This window comes from Ursus arctos, unplaced genomic scaffold (assembly GCF_023065955.2).
Source record: "Ursus arctos isolate Adak ecotype North America unplaced genomic scaffold, UrsArc2.0 scaffold_3, whole genome shotgun sequence".
NCBI classification, from domain to species: domain Eukaryota; kingdom Metazoa; phylum Chordata; class Mammalia; order Carnivora; family Ursidae; genus Ursus; species Ursus arctos.
The window spans coordinates 85,024,237-85,045,335 of record NW_026622985.1 but is presented as its reverse complement, the minus strand read 5'-3'; the positions used below and the strand labels follow the sequence as shown (position 1 = coordinate 85,045,335).

Genomic DNA, 21,099 nt, shown 5'->3' with positions numbered 1-21,099 from the left:
ATTATTTTTAATGATGTGTTTAGAAATAATGTGATGAGATCTTTCCATTTTGTTTAAAACTTAAGTATTGGGAATCATCTAGTTTGCAAAAGAATCTAGTCATTAGTCACTCTCATCACCAGTCTGGATATTGCTAATAATATTTTTGTTGCTCTCAGAAATTTTTCACTCTTGGTCAAATTACTACAGTTAAATCCCAAAGAGCGAGCAGTAGTCTTTTCTTTGTAAAGTGAGAGAAGATAGATTTTGAAAGGAGAGGAGACTGGCTTAGTCTTTTCAAGGAGGAGTCAGTTTTAGAAAAGAGTATATATGTAATTGATGGATTTTTTGAAAATTCATGTTCTCATAAAAAAGTCTTTAAGCACCCCAGTTTGAAGACCACTGTTCTAATGCCTTTTGTTACAAGCCTTTTTAATGGCGGCTCATAAAGGTGTGTAAACTTCTATTGATTATTCTTTTCTTTTCCTATTTTATTTAGATATCTAACAGTGATACGCCTTCACCACCACCTGGTTTATCAAAATCCAATCCAGTCATCCCCATCAGTTCATCCAATCACAGTGCACGGTCTCCTTTTGAAGGGGCAGTAACTGAGTCACAGTCGTTATTCTCAGATAACTTTCGCCATCCCAACCCAATCCCAAGTGGGCTTCCTCCTTTCCCCAGCTCCCCACAGACATCCAGTGACTGGCCTACAGCACCAGAGCCACAGAGTCTCTTCACATCAGGTATACAACAATACTACTACATGTTAATAATTTTACTCAGGCTGAAGTGAGCCCTTGCTTGATGTGTTTTTAACCCCTTTAAAGCACCCCCACTCCCTTTTTCATAATGTTGTAAACATTTAAACTGCATGGAGTAGGATGGTTAGATAAGTAGTTGTATGACCTAGAACTTACCGTGTTAACAGATTTCTCCAGAAATCAAGGGTTAGATCATCTTTCTTTCTTTTTTTCCCTTTTCTTTTTCTTTCTTTCTTTCTTTCTTCTTTCTTTCTTTCTTTCTTTCTTTCTTTCTTTCTTTCTTTCTTTCTTTTTCTTTCTTTCCTTCCTTCCTTCCTTCCTTCCTTTTCTTTCTTTTCTTTTCTTTCTTTCTTTTCTTTTCTTTTCTTTCTTTCTTTCTTTCCTTTTCTTTCTTTTCTTTCTTTCTTTCTTTCATTCATTCATTCATTCATTCATTCAAGATTTTATTTATTTATTTGACAGGGAGACAGCCAGCGAGAGAGGGAACACAAACAGGGGGAGTGGGAGAGGAAGAAGCAGGCTCCCAGCAGGGCGGGGAGCCCGATGTAGGGCTTGATCCCAGGACTCTGGGATCATGCCCTGAGACGAAGGCCCACGCTTAACGACTGAGCCACCTAGGCGCCCCTAGATCATCTTCCTGATAATGAAATGCTTATTCCTCTAAGAGCTTTTAAGGACGTATATTTTTAATCTTATTTGTGTTTATATAGTTTAAGATTTTTTTTTTCTCCAGCTGACAAAGAGGTATGTTAGTTAATTAATATTGAAAGTTGCATTTTGGCATTTTTGAGCCATTTTCATTTTTATTCATTGTAAGTTTTCTTATTGATGTGAAGGATGGCATAAAATTAACATTGAAAATATAGCACCTATTATCAGTGGAGCATTATATAAACATATATATATATATAAAGCATATTCAAAATTACTTAGACTTTGTCTTTGATAAATACATTTTTAAAAATAAACTTTACTAATTGGATTCTGTTACATCATATTTATTACCTTATTTCATTGAAATGACTTTTTCCAGGTTTTGGTTATGAATAGCTGAAGGTGTAATTTGGGTTTCAAGTACTTTGTTTTCTTTGATTATGAAAATCAGCCTATATCATTCAGTTTTTGAAGTTGGTAACTTAAGATGAAATCATTGCTAGAAGTATATGAGACCTTTTATAATATTACAATCTTATATGCTAAGAAATCATACAGATTTTGGATATATTTATCTTATAATACGATGTGTTTAACTTTCACTAGTGTGGACACTCGTTAAGTATACAAGTGAGCTATGTATTTTAAACTTATCACTAATTGTCTTCCCAACAGAAACAATCCCAGTATCATCCTCTACAGACTGGCAAGCAGCATTTGGCTTCGGTTCTTCTAAACAACCAGAGGATGACTTGGGTTTTGATCCCTTTGATGTCACTCGAAAAGCCTTAGCAGACCTGATTGAAAAGGAACTGTCAGTCCAAGACCAGCCTTCCCTTTCGCCCACATCTCTTCAGAACTCCTCTTCACACACTACAACCGCCAAAGGTCCGGGCTCTGGATTCCTGCATCCTGCTGCACCGACAAATGCCAACTCTCTCAATAGTACCTTTTCAGTCTTGCCACAGAGGTTCCCTCAATTTCAGCAGCACCGAGCAGTTTATAATTCATTCAGTTTTCCAGGCCAGGCAGCCCGCTATCCTTGGATGGCCTTTCCACGCAATAGCATCATGCACTTGAACCACACAGCAAACCCCACCTCAAATAGTAATTTCTTGGACTTGAATCTCCCGCCACAGCACAACACAGGTCTGGGAGGGATCCCTATAGCAGGTAGGTTCATTTATAGCCTTTGAGAATTTGTGAATAACTCATGACTTCAGGTTGTTGGGTGGGTAGGGAGGGAATTTTTAAATAACAGAGAGTACTTACTATTCTTGGAAATTTCTGTGGGGAAAAAAAAGTCCTTATCATAATTTAAAATTTTTTTAATTGGATGGATGCCTTGTAATATTGAGCTTTATAAGGATGGTGGAGTATTATACCTAGTTATAACTTGGAAGCATTTTATTTAACAGGGTAGTTACCAAACTTTTCATATGGAATGTAAATGCACAAAGAAAAAGAAAAAAATGTGCTCTGAAATTATGGTGCTGGAAAGTCCAACACCATGGTAAAAATTCCAATTATACATTCTAAAAGTAAACTGATTCAAAAAAAATTTTTTTGAGATGGTAATTAGTGAGAGCATGAGGGATAAAGCCACTCTTTAACTACTTTTGGCAATTACTTATTTTGACTGATACGCACAAACCCCCACACACACAAATTGTGCTGTATGTTAATAAAGTACTTAATATGAGAACTCTGATTATTAATGTTTCACAGACATATGTGTATACTTTCTGTGAAAAAGCAGTTCAAGGAGAGACACTTTCCCTTTTGGTCTGTCATGTTTTTATTTCTGGGGAAAATATTAGGTTCCTTATAAGTGATACCGGAATACTTCTGGTTTTGTACTGCTACCCTTGAAGGTTTCAGAACTTTGGGGTTTTAAGGTCCCACATAACATTTATTAGATTAAGTGACTTCTTATATCTAAAGGAATCCTTCTTATTAATTGTTTGTTTGTTTTTAATTTACTTAATTTGGGCTTTAGAGATGACTGGTAAAAGAGAGAGTTTGTTTCTCTCCTGATCTCTCAAGTAGGAAAGAATAGTCCCTCACTCTGTTACATAATTCATAAAATTTATTATTATCCCTGGTCATGGCCTTTAAGATATGGCATGGCACAGTCTTATTGTAATAGTGTGCTGTTCCCAGCACGTCGTTTGTTCTCTTGTTTTTAGCAAGGTTGATAGGTGAATTTGAAGAGATCCATCAGAGTTCTTTGGCTCTGTTCTTTTTGTGACCAACCACATTTCATTTTCAAGACAAGTAGATGGGTTAAGAGAATATGGTTTGTGGCTTTTGATACAGTGAATGTAACAGTTGATACAGTAAAGTTAATTTACATAAGCATGATACACCAATGTAGTGGTTCGTATATCAGTGGGACTCATGGTATTTGTTCATTTGGTTATGGTAGTTAGCAGGTAATTCAGAGTGACATTGTTCAATCTTCTCCTTCTACGTGATACTCACTTGTGAAACACTTAAGTACTCAGTTCCTGATACTGCTTTTTTTTTCTTTCATTCAAAACAGCATATTAGAGTGTAATTCTGTTTTGTTTTGCTTTAATCATTTGTGGCATTTTAATGACCAGTAGTGTATCTCATAACGGATTATAACATTAAGAGTTAAAGTTAAGTTCCCCTAAATATCCTAAACATATAAAAATAAAATATTAAACCAATTGCAGTGAATATTTGGGTTCCTGTTTGCCCAACTATAAACTAGGCCATGTGGGTAATATAAAAGAACTATAAAATATGGATACTATTTCCAGGTATTTTGCAGTGTAGTTGAAGAAATAAATTTAATATTATGTATGAGAGTGGTAACTATATGATAACTGAAATCTGAGAAATCTCAATTGAGCCTATAATTGTTGGGGAGGCTTCACTGAAGAAGTAGGAATTGGTCTGTACTATGGTATCTTGGATTTGGGTTAGTGGGGAAAAGAGAAAGACCTTTTATACTGATGGGAACTGCTGAATAAAGGCGTGGAGGCAGGAATTAGTATGTCATTTCATTAAGAAGCAATAGAACTGCCTTCAGTAATGGGAGGTGCTTCATGTATTGTATAAATAGAATTGACAAGAACATGGGGAGCTCTGACAGCGAGGGAGCACAGTGTGGACTTGATATGATAGGAAGAAGGGTGCCTTTGTGGGACTCCAGTTCTTAGCTGTCTTCATTGTATACTTTTATTTGACTTATTACATGACTATCTTCAGTAAGTTATCTGTTCTTCTGATTTCACAGTTACCATATTGTCCATTAGCACAAAAAGAATAATCTTATCCCAGATATTTCAAACCAGTATATATTGTGAAAATGCCACAGTGGTAATGAATAATTACTGATTTGTGAGTGTAGTTGTCCTCATGTTAGTCATTTGAAATCTTCATCTAAACTTAGATACGTAATGAAAAAAATGTGGCATTAAATTATTGTCTTCTCTTTGTGGGTTTTCCTTTTAACATATACTCAACCATAGAGCAAAATACTTTTTTTTCCCAGAAATTCTAAGAATGAAGTCACCAACTTGCAGGTTCTGAATCATTGTCGTATTTTGTGGGAGGTTGGGAGAGTTTGTTATTTCATATTTTCAGTTTTTGACTATTCATACTTGTTTGGTATTTAAATGGTGACTTATGATTAAGCTTATTATTAGATTATTTTTAAGTCTCTGATGACAAGAGAAATTTTAGTTTTAATGCAACAGAATATTTTAAATTGTTGTTAAGAGTTACACAGAATACTCTCATGTCCTATAAATATTTGGCAAATATCTCAGGAAGACGAATGTGCTAAACCTAAAAACAGAATTGTTACGTAATTGTAGCCAGATCATTTAGGATTTTCAGTAACAATTAGAAATGACAGTGAAATTCTGGAGAACGATGTACATTTTAACTGTGTCTAAGTTGAAGCAATTTAGTACCTAGGCAATATCTGCCTTCCCCACCCCTAGTCGTAAGTCAGTTGTACTTGAGTTGAACTATTGAAATAGGTTCAACTTTGTATCCTGCAATGAATATCATGGTATCTTACCAGGGTAGCTGTTGGTGAAGTGCTTCATAATGGAGAGTACCTACTGTTTCTATGATACCTGCCACTTTAAGATATGGTTAGACAATATTCAACACTGGTAAAGGTACATATATTTATTTATTCTTTAGATATGTAGAGCAAAACAGGGTCCCTGACCTTTAGGAGCAAATACTCAGGTATCAGTCACCTATATACCCTACAGATACCATGTCTATATTTATTATATATTTGTATTTAAATCTTTAGTTTTGGTTTGTTTCAGTTAAATTATTAAAAATTGATATATCTGAAACCTATCATGGGAAGGACAGTTGCCAGATGTTTGACAGAAATGCGGCTTCCATTTCTTATGCCTACATGAAAACATTTTTTTGTTGTTTAAAATTAGTTATTTTCTTAATTAGGTAAAATCTTTTTAACAGCATTTTCTTGGCTGCACATTCAGTTTGCTAAGCCTTGAAGGATTTTTGAAATAAATATTCTTGGGGGAAAACTTTGATTAGTGGACAATTATAGTAGGTCCATTCAGATCTTTTTTGTTATTGGAACCATGTGCTTTTGTTTAAGAAGTGACTTTTCCTAAAAAGTGACTTACTTATCTTGTTCATCTCCTTCTTCTAGAAAAAGCAAAGCTGTGTTCCAGAAAGGTTAAATAATTTGTTAAAGGTCAAACATTCGATCAGTAGTAGAATTAGGACAAGTACCCAGATCCCACATTCAAACTGAAATGTTTTCACTACAGCATTGATGTTCACCTTCACAAGTGAAGATCACTGGCATGTACTTTAACTTGGCTTTCTTCCCATAGTAATTGATTGTTGCTCTCACACACTTGCAGGTCCCTTTTCATCAACAGTATCTATTCACGAGACAGTTGGCCCAGCTCAGGGATATGGCCTATAGCTACAAAATAGAATGAAGTATATATACTTGATAAAAATTAATCTCTTGCGTTGTCCTAATCAGTATCCTGTTCTCACCAAGAACTCTAGTCTGAAATTTCCTCTACACAGCCCCCTTGCTGTGTACTTGGAGTTTATAGAATCTTGGCCAATTTACTGAAAATTACGAAATAACCTGTTCTAAAGGCTGAGAGTCTTTCTTCGTGTTGTCAGTTAAGTCTGTCAGTTAAATATTTCCAAATGTAATTTTGCAGATTTGTTTTTCAAAGAACTCTCTGCCAAGATGCTTTTATTCCATAATGCTAAAAATTATTTGGAAAACAAATAATAGTAAGTCTCAGTCTGTAAGCATTGTTGTTTTAAGATATACTTAGAAAAATATTTGAAACTGTTTAGGATTGGATTTTTTTCATTCAAATTTTACTTGTGAGGGGACAGTTTTCTAAATTTTATTACTGAATTAGCTATTTTAACAGTGACTTGATTGGATTTTGAGTCATGTATGAAACAAGTCACTTGCAGTCCGGTAATTACCAATTATAATTAGGAGAACTGATCTCATTTTGTGTATAGTTCTCTGACCTAGAAGTAGTCATCTCGCTTTCAGTCAATTGGATCGTTGTATTGTTAGCATTTTACTCTTCTCTAATTCCTTCAGAAGTACGCAGTGAATTTTCAGATGCTATATGGGAATTTGCTGAATTTATTTATATCTTTTTGTTAATTTTTTTATAAACATGATTTCTGGTTTAAAAATGGATTTGTCATTTTTCCTTTTAAAAACATGTTTTCACATATGTGAACTTATTTTTAATTTTTTTCACAAAATACTATTACTGTTAGAGGAGTATCTGAATTTAAAAGGGGTCCAATTGGCTTGGAAAAGAATGGCTTTCCTGGTCTCTCTTTTTTTTTTTTTTTTCTTTTTTGTCTATTCATAATCCTAAATCTATTATATTTGTTTTTATATCTGACATAGTATTAAATTGAAGGGTGTGTTTATAGTGTAACTACTTTCTAGGTACTTGATAAGTTTATATTTTAAAATTCATGTCTTGTTTCACACCCAGATTCCAGCCATTAAGCATGTATTTTATATATGTATCAGTATTCCAAATATTGAAATCATTTTTAAAGGGACTGTTAACAAATCTAGTCACCCATAACTAGACCATGACTGACTTTTCCACAGGGGAAGAAGAGGTGAAGGTTTCGACCATGCCACTGTCAGCCTCTTCCCATTCATTACAACAAGGACAGCAGCCTACAAGTCTCCACACTACTGTGGCCTGACAACAGAACTGAGAGGAGAGGATTAGACTCTGGGGTGCTTGCATGGGCAACCGGATTTTTGCATGATTCCTTTCTGATTTCGCATTTAATGTATACACCCAAAAGAGCCAATATAAACGTTCCTCATGCCTACAACTAGTGTGTTACCTCATAGTTGCTAAAGTATTTCTTCACTAGGCCTTTAACACGATTTATTAGCATAATAATTTTGGCATTGTTTCTCATGAGTGATACTATTTTTAACTCACACAAATAAACTTGTAGTACTAATTAAGATTCCCAGATGAGATTAGCTAGAATTGTTCTTATTTTGGCTCTATTATTGAAATTATGCAAAGATAATGGTAGTTCCTTGTTTTCTGATTTGTGAAAAAAAATGGTAATATCCTAATATACTCATGAAAAAATTGAAAATTAAGATAATGTCTATTGCATTTCTTTGAATACTTGAGAAGAAAGAAAACATATAAAGCAAAATTGGTGGTGTTGTTTAATGCTCAGAAGGATGTTGTCAGCAATTATTTTTAGTTGTATGGATTTATAGCCTATATTAATGCATTACATGTTTAGAAACTGTTTTTGTTGTCTCTGATTTGCACATTTGCACTTTCTTTTTGAATGGTTGTTAATTATATTTAGAAGATTAATTATTATAGACTAAATGCAATATCTCTTTTCTAATGCACTGCCTAGTATACCAGGAAATGCCTCAGAAACAGAATTTCAACTTACAGTTGATTTATCAGAAACTTGAATATGGGGTAAACATTGTATGTGAGAAGCAACCATAGTAGTGTAACATTTTTATTGAAAAAACGGTAGTTTTGTGAGATATCTGTTTGGAAACTTCATTGTTTAATAATTGAAATGTGATAATAAAGCTATATTACCAGTACCTGGCCAAAATGAGACTAAGGTGGAGGAGAAGAGATTGGGGATCCTCTAAAATTAGGCCATGTAAGTTGTCATAGATAATTTTGATCACAGAGGATAGTGAAGTGCTTTATTAGGACATAATGTGAAGTGATGTTTTTGGATAATACACGATTTTTTGAAAAATTTTAAAACTGATAATGAAAAAAAATAAACTGAATTCAATTCTGAGCAGTGAGCAAAAGCTGATTCAGAAAACATGACCATATTCTGCCTAAATTAAGCATCTGGGAAGAATGGGGAAAGTCAGATCTCCTTTTACGTTTTCAAAAACAATTGTGATAAAAGATATGCCTTTATTTGTTAAAAATATTAAAAGGGTAATGTGAAAACCAAAAAAGGAAGCCTTAGCATTTTAAAACACGTTATTTGGAGATGATAACTTAATATCATGTTGGAGTTTTCAAGGTTACCTCTCTGTGAAGTCTGGTTATTTTCTATTAGCTATAATACAGCAAATGGAAAGGCTTTGTCCTCAGGTGTAGTGGGTAAACTAAAATCTATTCTTAGATATCCTTTGATTTGGTTAACTGAGGTGTAGGAACAGCTAATTATCTAGCCATTTAAATTATTTTTGTAAGATTTTGCATAAGTGACAATCTCTAATTTCTATTCAAAAGTGACTTTGGGTACAGAAATTTAGAAAATACAAGTAAAATACTGTAGATTTATAAGCCAGAAGGCTTTTATCATGGGTTAATTATGGTTTCATTTTTGCTGTAAGAGGGCAAGACATCCACTTAATGTCTCCTGTGGTGCTGAGATTCCTAGGCTTTGGGCTCCCCGTAATGAAGCTTATTAGTACATAGCTTTCTCCAGCCATCAGTGCTAGCCTTTCATTGCCTGGATCTCCTTACCAAGACAAATGGTTCCTCCCATTTACTTTACTTCTCTGTGTTGAGAGAAAGATACACCTGTTAAACAAGGCTTTTTTCCTGTGGTCGCTTTCTCTCTCCTTTCTCCTTCCTAGCCAGAGCCAAAAAACTGTCAGGTAGCTTGTCTAGACTTGCTAGAACCCAGAACTCTCTCCCTGCCTGCTTTTCCATCCTTCACACTTTTGACACACACACCATACATCACAAAAATGCATCTTGGGCACTTAGGCTTCAACTTAATTATTTTCACATTGAAAAGCTAAAGGTTATCCTTTAACTTTGTAATTTTGAGCCCTTGTAAGCCTAGAATAATAAGCTTTTTTGCTTACCTAATATTTCATGTAGTGTGGTGTTTTTAAAAAAGTGAAGTCTTGAAATCATATTGGTAATTAATTATATAAAATCACAGGAGAAATTACACAACACATAATAAAAGAAAGTACCACTTCACATAGCAAGTAAGTTGATGAACATGAATTATGGTAAAGAATGAAAAATTCTAAAAAGCTGAATGTGTAATACACAAGGGAAGCTTTTTATGCTTTTCCATCCTAACTTTTTAAAAAAGTAACTAGTTTGTTTCTTAAATCAGGAATTATAAAAACCAGAGTTCAGAACCCTTTGGATTACTAGCGAAGTTACAAGTTTATACGTATGTACAGCTGTCTGCTTTTTTGGGGGGAGAAAATCCATAGTTGTTAGATTTATAAAGGGCATGGTGGCACCCCACCCCATCCCCCACCCCCAGAAGTGAAGTTAAGAACTGCTACCGTGAAATGGCTTTAGTGCCACTGTAGGAAATAGAGACCTGGAGTGAGTGATTTATTTAAGTCATGATGAATGTCAAGTGCCTCTTTTTATTTTCTTAAAGATTCCATTAGAAAATATTTCCTGATGAATAATATTTTCCTTTTCATTCTACTGTCATATTTTGTTTTTCCAGATGGTGCTTTTGTAAACTCTCCCTTTATTACAACAAAATATTAGTCAAATATTTGAGTGCCTATTCTGTATAGTGACCTTTAGTTAGGCCTTGAGGGTTGAATAAAGCATAGATCCTATCATCAAGGTTAACAGTCTAGTGACAGTTTTATTTCAGATTTTTTCTATAGGGTCAGCTCTTAATATACTTTAAAAGAACAGCCATAGCGGTCTAGACTCATTTTTTTATTCATTGCTCTGACAATGGCAACATAGGGTATTAAATATTGATACCTGAAAATTTAAAATATATGATAATTTGGAGGGAGTGAAAAAAATCTTAATAGGGAAGACATACATTCACGATTCTGACTTAAGTATCTTAGTCGTGTGTATATGGCTCATGTCTCTCTTAGTGTTCTGGGTGTTAAATAGAGCTTTCTATATGTATGTTCTTTTAAAGAAAACACTTGAATACATTGTATCTGTGCACATTCTTTACTGACATTGTTCCTATTTCTGTGGTGTTCCAAGCACCTTCAGGATTGCCAGAGTTCTCTTCCACTGTGACACAGGTCCATAAGGGAGCTACTCCCACAGAGGTATTGCCTCAGAAAGCCAAGAAAAAGGAATGAATTGCAGATGCATAGAAATCTTACAAAATGACAGCCATTGTGTTATTTGTGCATACATTAAAAACTGGGGGATGTTTTATCCTGTTGAGTTATAAGGTTTTAGATTTTTCTATGTATTTGATCTTGAAGTTTTCCCAAATTTGCTTAATTGGCTTTAAGAAATGGATATCATAAAATTGAAAACACAATAACGTTTTTAAAAGATTATCTTATAAAGAGGTGATAACTCAAAACAATGATACACATGTCTTTTTCTACAAAATATGGACCAAAGTCAGTTATCCAGTGTCAAGCTAGTCCTTCTGCCCTTAGTGCTGTGTCTTTCTCCTCTCAGCCTTTTTTTTTATCTGAATGAGTACCTACTGCATTGTCTCCTTGTGCTGAGTAAATGGCAGTAATATATGCACATATTTACACATGAAATGTTTAGCGAACTAATCAAACACTATGCTGACACAAAAGTAAAAATGGGAATTTAAGTTAATGTAAGCTGGTTCAGGGAAAGACTTCATAAAGTCTGGGGCTTTTCAATTTGGAAGGATGGCTGAAATTTAGATGATATGAGGGGGAAATACAATAAAGGGAACAGACTGAACAAAGAACCAGAGGCAGAGATTGGAGTGGCCTCTAGTGATTAGGAGAGAAGGACAGTAAGGAGGTGGACTCGTTTGAGGTATACACGTCATACAGAAAGGTGGAGTAAGTGTGCAAAAGCCTTGAAAACTGGGAAGGATGGTTTAGTCTTGTTATGGATGTAGTCAGTGGTAGAGAACTCTAGGTTCTTTGCTAAAGATGTAACTTGATTGTAGCATTTTTAAAAGATTAATTTGGTGATGTGTTTGCTTGAAATTAGGACCACTTAGAAAACAGTTTCTAGTGTGTATATTGCTGGGCAGTGCAAATAACATGGCCTGGATTAGAACAGTAATAGTAGGAACGGGAGAAGAAATTATGAATTAGAAGCCAGAAAACTTGAGATCTAAGAAAAGGCCTAGGTGTCTGGTGACCTTTAAAAATGTAACTTTCATAAAGGTACAAATGAAAACCAGATTCCTAGGATTCATGAAGAAAAGTCAGGGATATGGATGCAGCAACCACTGATTACTTACTTAAGACATTTGTCAACTAGAGGAAAGAGAAAGACAGGATGCTTACCAGACGGATAGTAAATCTTAGGATGCATTGCTTTAAGGTAAGGTGAATATTTAAATATTTAAAAGCAGAACCTATAGAGGTATTTGAGAGGAAGACATGGACAGTGTTAAAGAGAAGGCAGGCTAATCCAGTAGGGTAACAGATTTCTCTACTGCTGGAAGGAGATAAGCTCCTGAGATGATGTTTGGTTATGGGCTTAGCGTTAGAGAAGAGGGCTTTGTTCTTTGTAAGGACAACCAGAAAATCTAGGAAAGAGAAGGTGGAATTAGAGAAAATGAGAGCACAGGAAAGGACTCGTATCAGTTACTATCGAATGCATATTGTGAGAGAATGGGGGTGAAGAGTGGAGTTGGGACTCAGTAAAGAAAGGCGATTAAATAAACCTCTGAGAATAAGCCTTGAAGTACATCCTAAATTCAAGAATTACTGAGTAAAGATAAGGATCAAATTAAAAACTTTTAGAGTCCAAATATGTATGGTTTTGTATGTTTCTCTGGTTCTGCACAAAGCATCAAGGATAGACAAAGCAAATATTGAGAGTTTGGTTAGAAGGTGAGAAAGGAATACAAAGAAACTCAAGAAGACAGCATCAAAGTACCTAATCTCATGGTCAAGAAGAGTCCACTAAGGCAAGAAAGAACCAATGGTGTGAGTGTGTTGAAGGGAGTTCAGTGACTTTAGGTTTTGGTGAGGTCAAAGAACAGGTATAGTGTTGTTAAGGGAATGACAGATTAGGAGACTGTGGTCAGCCTGATGATGGTTCAGTGCTGAATGACAAGTGAGAACCAGAAAAAGGATGGTATATAAATGTCTAACATCAGAGCTGGGGGTTGGAAAGGCGGCTAGCTTTCGTAACCCCTGTGGTCTGTCTCTTCTCTACTCGCTTACCTTGCAGCCATTTCTTGAGAGTAAGAAAGCAGACTGCATGAAAGAATTGTAGAAATCATGATACTGCTTGGGGAATCCTGGGTCAGGTTTTTTTAAGTTGATGACCCAAAGGAAAATTTCCCCTGTGGGATAAATGTTCCTTCCTCAGCACAGTAGAGGGGTGTGGAAGCAGAATGCAGGGAAAGGCTTGGGAAGAGCCAGGGATGAGACTGGACAGGTGCAGGTAAGCCTAGTGAGTGTGAGGGATAGTGGACGTGTTACTTACGATGTGGAAGGTTTAGAGGCGGTAGGTCTGGTAGTTGAAGAGCCCATATTACAAGTATGAGCTAGTTTCTCCCAAGCACACATATAAACTGAAAAGAACCAACTTTTCTTACTTAGTTGTACTGGGTCATTCTGTTTTATTTATATAGCACATTGGAATTAGAAGTGGTAGATTGGTGAAGAGTAGAAAAGAGAAATTCAGAATTTTATTATAACTGGTTATAAAAATGTTTTGACAGTTTGTCCCTAAAGAGAATGTGCCATGTGAATAGATAGATATAAACTAATTTCAATAGATAGTTATTGAACTAATCTATTCGTACATTTTATATACTTAGATGTGACCTTTAAGGAAAATTGCTAAATAAAGTGAAACAGGGATGGAGATATAGATAAATAACTTTTTTCTTTATTCAGTTAATAGCAAATATGCCTAGTTTGGAAGCACTTTTAATTTACTGACACTAACGTATTTTTAAACTCACTGGACTTGATCCGTATATGTCAGCTAACATATCAGCTATGACATTTAAAAGCGATAATACTTCAAAGTACAAGTCATTGCTCAAGAATACTGTTTCTGAAACCATGCTGAAGGATCGAGAAGCCACTGCTCCTTCGATCTCCTTTCTGCCCTGTGATTTGCTGCCACGAGTATTATTCTTACCAACCATATATTGCTGTGCATACCAGCCTTCAATACCAGCTTCCTTAGGAGCTTTTTCCAAAGAATGACTCTTGAGAATTCGAGGTTGATTAAGAGAATCTATTCTGTTCCATAATGTTTCAGAGAGTCTACCCTGGGTTTGAGTTACACAAAAATCTAGTTTATACCTGTTAGTTACCTGGAACTGAAGGAAAGCCTAAGCGATCTAAGCTTCTTGAGATTTGAGCTGAAGTACCTAGAAGTTCCATGGAACAGCTGGAAATTGTTGTACTTAAAGAACCAATCCATTCTTTCCAGCTTCCTTCAGACCGTTACTTCTGAAGGCAGCTATTGACTTTACTTTGTTCTTAGTCCACTTCGCATGTACGATTATTCTAAGGATTCCTGGAAGCTCCCAACTGACCCAGGAATGTACCGTGCTTAGAACAGTTTTGTTGTTCAGCTCCTGTTTGGTATTCAGACCCACTGTTGTGCTCTGTTACAAAGCAACACTGCAAAAGCTTTTCGCCCCCTCTATAAAATGTATAAAGCCTCTAAAACACCCAGGCCCTTTTTTTGTTAAATTGAAGTGAAATTCGCATAACCTGCAAATAACCAAAGTGTACAATTCAGTATTCTAGTACTGTTCTTTCATTATCTCACTGTTACAGCAGCAAAATAAATAACCCACTGCAGCTGTGAGAATTTGGCCTATTCTTTGTTGGGGCTGTGTGCATCTGGACTTCGTGTTTTACCTTGTAGGCTGAAAGGCAAACATTCAACCTTCAAGTATTCCATACTTCTCCACAACAGTACTACTTACGATTGTGGGTGAAGCGACTTTTATATACCGCCCTTTAAAAAGAGAGGAAGGCAAGGAGCTCTAGGTTAAAAAGCTTTAGGATACATGTTTTCCAGAGTAGGTAAAAATGTCTGAAACAACCATCCGAATAGTTTTGAAATAGCAGTACTAGTCTTTCTGTCTTCGTGACGTTTGATTAGCATCATGTAAGAAAAGGTTTGCTTAGCAGAGGTATACTTTAAGCGTAGCGCTCCCTATGGGTGTGAGGGTCACTGTGTATGTGTGTGCCCATGTGTGTTGGTTTATACTTACTAATTTTCATTTAAATCTTCCACTTATTCAATGTAGCAGAGGAAAAAGCCTCCGGCCAATTTTCTGCGACGTTTCATGTATTTATTCCTGCTATGTTCTGCTTACTTCATATGTTCAGGATAAATGATGCATTTATAGTCTGTTTCTAAAATTTTTTTTAAAGAAATAAAGACCCTATTTAAACGCAGCAAGGCTATAATACTGTTGCCTGTCTCACCCCTGGCCATATTTTATCTAAACAAATATTTGCTTAGCTTTTTTTCATCAGATTTCAGTCTCACTAGTAAGCATGCCCACCCCATGTCACACTCTTGGGAAAACCTAAAGGAAGGATAATAAGAAAACTTCTATTAGAATAAATTTTAGAGCCTTGAAATCTATGACATACTCTTTAACAGTCTGACTTTTAAAGACCAAGTAATAATAATGATAACAATAAACAAGGCTTAGAAGGATTATGATTTGCCCATAATCACATTCTAACAACAATTTAAAGTTCTCTTAGCCCCCACCATCTGAATTTGCCTTCATACATGTAACTCAAGGAGAAGGAAACTTCAAAATTCAGAATATATCTCTTTTGTAAACTTTGTTGTGTCTTACAGTTTGATTATTATAGTAGTTCTTGCAAGTCAAGGGCTTTCAACTGTGAATGTCAGTGCAGATAATGAATTGAAGGCTTTCAAAGTGTCCATCTACTGATGACTGTTATCACAGATCTTGTAAGTTGTGGAAACTGGTATTAAATGTGATCCAGTGATCTTGGAGTAACATTAGTGTTGGGTGGAGGGCGGTGTAACCTAGCAGGTACTAGTACGTAATATAGACTTAAACTAATTACCAATGTCAGAACCAAAATAAAGAGTAAAACAGAGGTGGAATTAAATTTACCTAGGATTTTTCTGCAGTGCCAAAGAGCATTTAAGGACCAGCACGCACGATCACTAGACTGGTGGCATCTCTAATATTACAGAATGAAAAAAAATCCGATAGTCATGGCACCAAGGTGTACTACACTCACACTAAAGCTGTCATCTCAGACTGATCATGAAGAACTACTATATGCTACACCATGTAAAACAATAGCATATCTTCTGATAATGTTTCAATCAAGGAGGTTGTTGTTTTCAGCATAATGAAACAGAGGGAAAGCTCCACAAGGATTTAAAGATGATAATACCATCACCATCTCCAAGAAGAAATGCAGGAAAGCTGACTGCAATCAACTTTTGTAGCCTAGTGCTGTTTCCTTATATGGTGAGATCTTATCCCAAGGACTGTGCTAACATTTACACTCTGTTATCAGTCTTGCATTTTGAAATCGTGTGTCTACGGAGCAGAATATAGTGATCTGGAACATTACTAGGATGTTTTTTAAGTGTTGTCATTTTATACGTTGGCATTTGGAAGAAGACTGAGATACCCTGAAGCTGTTTATTTTTTCCTTTATTACATCTATAAATTGAGTATCCGGCTAAAGGTAAAGGAGGTCCAGGGTTATGAATTCATCAACCAAAGTAGGAAGTTCTATTATTGGCTTTAAGCAGAATGTTGGGCTATATACCATTGTTCCACTTATGTTAAAAAATGAGTTTTAATTAAAACTTATAAATATGGATTACTGATATATATCCCCTAGCAGGCACCCCCCCCCCAACCTCCAGTTTAGGGTAAGATTTGCTATCAGATATGTCTCTTTTTACTTCTAAACAATTAATTAATGTAACCATGGTCTTCTCCAGACCCAGATAGGTATAACATATCTTGAGTTTTGGCATAGTCATTGCTGTTATGTGTAAACTCCCAAGACCTCACCTATATTTTAAGTGATACTGGATTGGAATGAAGCCTATTAGTAAAATAAGTAAAGATCTCATGATCTCCAAATACATACATACATACATTCCTGCAGCTTTCGTTTTATAACACACTTTCAAGTTTTAATTCTTGACCACCATGAGTCTTATTTTAATACCTTGTGTTCACTTCTCTATTTGGTTTTTTTCTTTCTTTGGATAAAGAAGAAAATCACCTTTCCCTGTATAACTTCTCATAATTAGGGAGGGAGTTCTCTACTGGATCTTAATGTGCACTCCCTGTGGGATTCCCCGACAGCATCCCTGACAGGCCTGAGTTTTTCCCTTTTCAAAGGAGAGAGCTCTCTCTCTCAGACTGCTGAAGTGTTTCTTTGAGTCTCTGTGATCATTTACCTCCCAGTTACCTCCCCAGTAACCAGTCTACCATCTTTCAGCTTATTTCCAAACTGGCATTTAGTTTTAAGTGGTCTTTTTTTTTCTTCTTCTTTCTCTCTTAAAACAGCACATTTAAACAGTAAGCATAGTCTGAGTTTGGGAGTAGATTAACAACCACTGCAACTGTTAAATGTTGAATCGATAAAGATTTTTGACTTTGTAAGACCGGTATTACCCGCTCTCCCCAACTCCTGAGTTATTTAGCTCTTTTGAAAATCATTTAATACTTCCAGACAATATGTACATCTTCCAGACAATATGACTAAAATTCAGTGTTTTACAAATATGTTTAATCTTTAATAGAATTGTTTTTTTCACTGAAATGTTCTAGTTCAGTATAAAGCTCCAGGATATGGTGAAATAAGAATTGCTATTTCTTTTTTTTTTTTTTTTTTTTTTTCATTAATAATGATTTTTTATTATATTATGTTAGTCACCATACAGTACATCCCCGGTTTTCGATGTAAGGCTCGATGATTCATTAGTTGTGTATAACACCCAGTGCACCATGCAATATGTGCCCTCCTTACTACCCATCACCGGTCTAAGAATTGCTATTTCTAATCTGAATTTGAGAATGTATTCACCTGGTCTTCTTTCCTTCTTTCCTTCCTGCCTTCCTTCATAGTAGGGTTCAACATTGATTAAGAATTGGTTCTGTCAAGAGTATCTTTGGCAGTCTTTTTCAAATCCAACTATAATAAATCATAACTAAGGATGAACACTTAAATAAATGTTTATTTTAAATGATTTTTAAACTAAGGCCCCTTAGTGAACTGGTGGTGAGCATTTAAGTTTTGAATTCATCAGAGTTTTTTGAAATGCTAATCTCCACAGGAGTATTATCTTTTCTAGGTAGGAAAGGATGCATTCTTACTAGGACTAATTCTTTTTAAATTCAGACATCATTTTAGAATTGGAAGCACAAAAGTTTTTTATTTTCCCTAGTATGTGAATAAATAGTATAGAGGAAGAAACAGCAAAATAGTCTTTTTTTTTTTAATCAGACATTTCATATAGCTAAAATAGCTGGATTTCACAATATACGTGCTTGTTTTGAAAATCAAACATTTATTTGTAAAAGAATCCCAAACTTGAACAAATATCTCTTGGTTTGTAACTAGTACAATGAGAAAGAACTCTTAAAGATGTGTGCTTGCTTGGTCTGTTGGGTTGGAAATGTTTACCACATCACCATGACTATACCCATATCTGTTTGATTTAGTTTTAGTATAAAATAATGAGAAAGTTATTTCATTTCCTGAAATTTTTTCTGAGATTAAGAAATAAAGCAAATTATTGTTTTACTGTCTGAAATGATACTTTCTAAGAATGAAGCTTATAGCTGGGTTATGAAGAATTTGTCAATTTAAATTGTGTTTCAGAGCATGGATAATTTTAGTCTTTCTAGGGAATTTTTCTGACTTTGATTTAAATCCATGAGATAAGATAGGAGCCATCTTTCAGAAAAAGATGAGACTGATCTTCATTGTCAAAATAAAAGTAAGCTGTGTAATTAAATGGGGTAAAAAACTGGGTTTGGTGTTTTTTAAAACCTTAGAAAATTTGGAAATCTTTTAATTTAGAAAATTATGAACATCAGAAATCTTAGGAATTTCAGTAGACACATAACCATATGGGGATTTGCTGCATAGGTAGCAAAATACTTTGGTTATGAATACAAAGCTGAAGAGGAACTTACACCCCCATAAAAGTGTTTTATTGGCATAACTGAACAATCAAAAGCCATCACTGACTTTGTTCACAATGGCCAGCCTCTAGTGAAACACTAAAGAAAAAAACAACAAGCAGAACAGCATCACTTTTAGGAAAGAAGATACAGGGTAAACATTTAGAAAATGTTTGTTGAATGAAAGCTAATGGTTGAGAGAGTGATACTGGTGGCTGATTACTTCCGGAGGCCTGCAAAGCCTGGGTGTGCTTTGCGTTACATCTAGACTTTGGAAGCATTTACTCAGATTCGTTTGCACATGAGTTACGACTTCTGTCTTGGTTGTACTGTGGCATTCAGTGTTGATTCCCCTCTCCACTCCATGATCAGACCTTTTCTTCTGGCTTCTTTATCTCTGAACTCTGGGAACATCTCCTCTTGACGTTTACTTATTTCTTCAATACCATCCCCCACCAAACTCGCAGTTTTTAGAATGTCACCTAGTAACACTTTTCTTACCTCCAGTTTCTCATTTGTGATACCCCTGAATAAATACGTAAATACATAAATGAATATACGTATGTGTGTGTGAATGTGTGTACATCTTCCCCTAAAACACAATTTGTAAAGTCTTTTAAGGGCAACTAGTAATTGTTAAAGAATTTTTTCTTTTGGTGAAACCAAAATCTGTTTCCCATTTATACTTCTTGTCAAATATGTGAAGGCAGTTACCACTTGTCTAGTAACTTCTAGTGGTAGATGAAGCATCCTTAGGTCTTCCAACTATTCTACACTTAGCATGGATTCTAATTCTCCCTGTAGTCTAGTTCTCCTCTACATATATTTTGATTGAACAGTGAATGCTTTTCTTTTAAATAGAAAGCTCACACTTTAATAATCCTGATGTGATCAGATAATCTATTTTTTCATTAAAACTATTCTTCTGTATATTTGTATATTCCTTTACAGTTTACAGAGTCCTTTTATAAAAATATGCTGTGGGGTAGGTATTACCCCCATTTTGTAAGTGAGGAAACTGAGGCTCAGAATGGTTTCATTTGCAGTTTTCCCATTGTCCTACAATTGCTAATGTAGACATTGCACATCTATTTACATGGTCTTAATGTTACCATTTTAGAAATTCCATTACCCATTTGTCATATTAGATATAAGCCTATTGTAAAACCACTAGACCCTTTTTTCATACATATGACTGGTTAGTTAGATCTCTTTCATACTGTATTTTCCTAATACATTTTTAAAAATCTGAATGTATATACCTGTTAAATTTTGTGCTTCGATTTGATAAGGTTAGAGTATACCTTTTGGGTATCACCATCTTACAAGTTTGTCTTATGAAAGAACTATATGTGATTGTAGAGATAGATAAATGTTATTGGTAACATTATTAATAACATTTGTGTGAAGAATTTGATGATTTTTAATTGAATAGCTGTAATTTTAATTACTGATTCTGTCATCTCTAGAATTGGCTTCCATTTGCTTATTTAAATTAACTTTGTAGGTTTTGCTGAGCTTGATAAAAAGTATGGAGTCAAAGATACAGGAAGCAATGTCACAGAAACTTATTTGTTTTTTTTAATTTTATTTAAATTCCAGTTAACATACAGTATGATATTCGTTTCAGGTGTACAATATAGTGATTCAGCACTTTCATACATCACCCAGTGCTCATCACAAGTGCACTCTGTGGTCCCTATCACCCATTTAATCCCTCTCCCCTGCCCATCTCCCTTCTACTGGTGACCATTAGTTTGTTCTCTGTAGTTAGGAGTCTGTTTCTTGGCTTGTCTCTCTTTTTTCCCCTTTTGCTCATTTGTTTTGTTTCTTAAATTGCACATATGAGTGAAATTGTATGGTGTTTGTTTTTGACTTATTTCACTTAGCATAATACTCTAGCTCCATCCATGTCTTTGCAAATGGCAAGACTTCATTCTTTTTTATGACTGGGTGATATTCTTGTATATTTATACCACATCTTTATTCTCAATCAGTGGACACTTGGGCTGCTTCCATATCTTGGCTATTGTAGATAATGCCACTGTAAACATAGGGGTGCATGTATCCC

At 35.1% G+C, this 21,099-nt stretch overlaps 1 protein-coding gene across 12 annotated transcripts in view; it reads left to right on the top strand.

The window, feature by feature from the left end:
• The window catches only part of CNOT4 (CCR4-NOT transcription complex subunit 4), a 137,917-nt gene that overhangs the window by 103,044 nt on the left and 13,774 nt on the right, over window positions 1–21,099 (top strand). For 8 of the 12 annotated variants that reach the window (XM_026511579.4, XM_026511583.4, XM_026511577.4 and 5 more), the window contains 2 exons: window positions 479–728; window positions 2,076–2,573. In XM_026511579.4, coding sequence (XP_026367364.1) covers window positions 479–728; window positions 2,076–2,573 — 748 coding nt within the window. Of the gene's footprint in view, window positions 1–478; window positions 729–2,075; window positions 2,574–7,554; window positions 15,274–21,099 lie in introns of those variants that run through there. The other 4 variants (XM_048212726.2, XM_026511584.4, XM_026511585.4 and 1 more) reach the window with 1 other exon arrangement.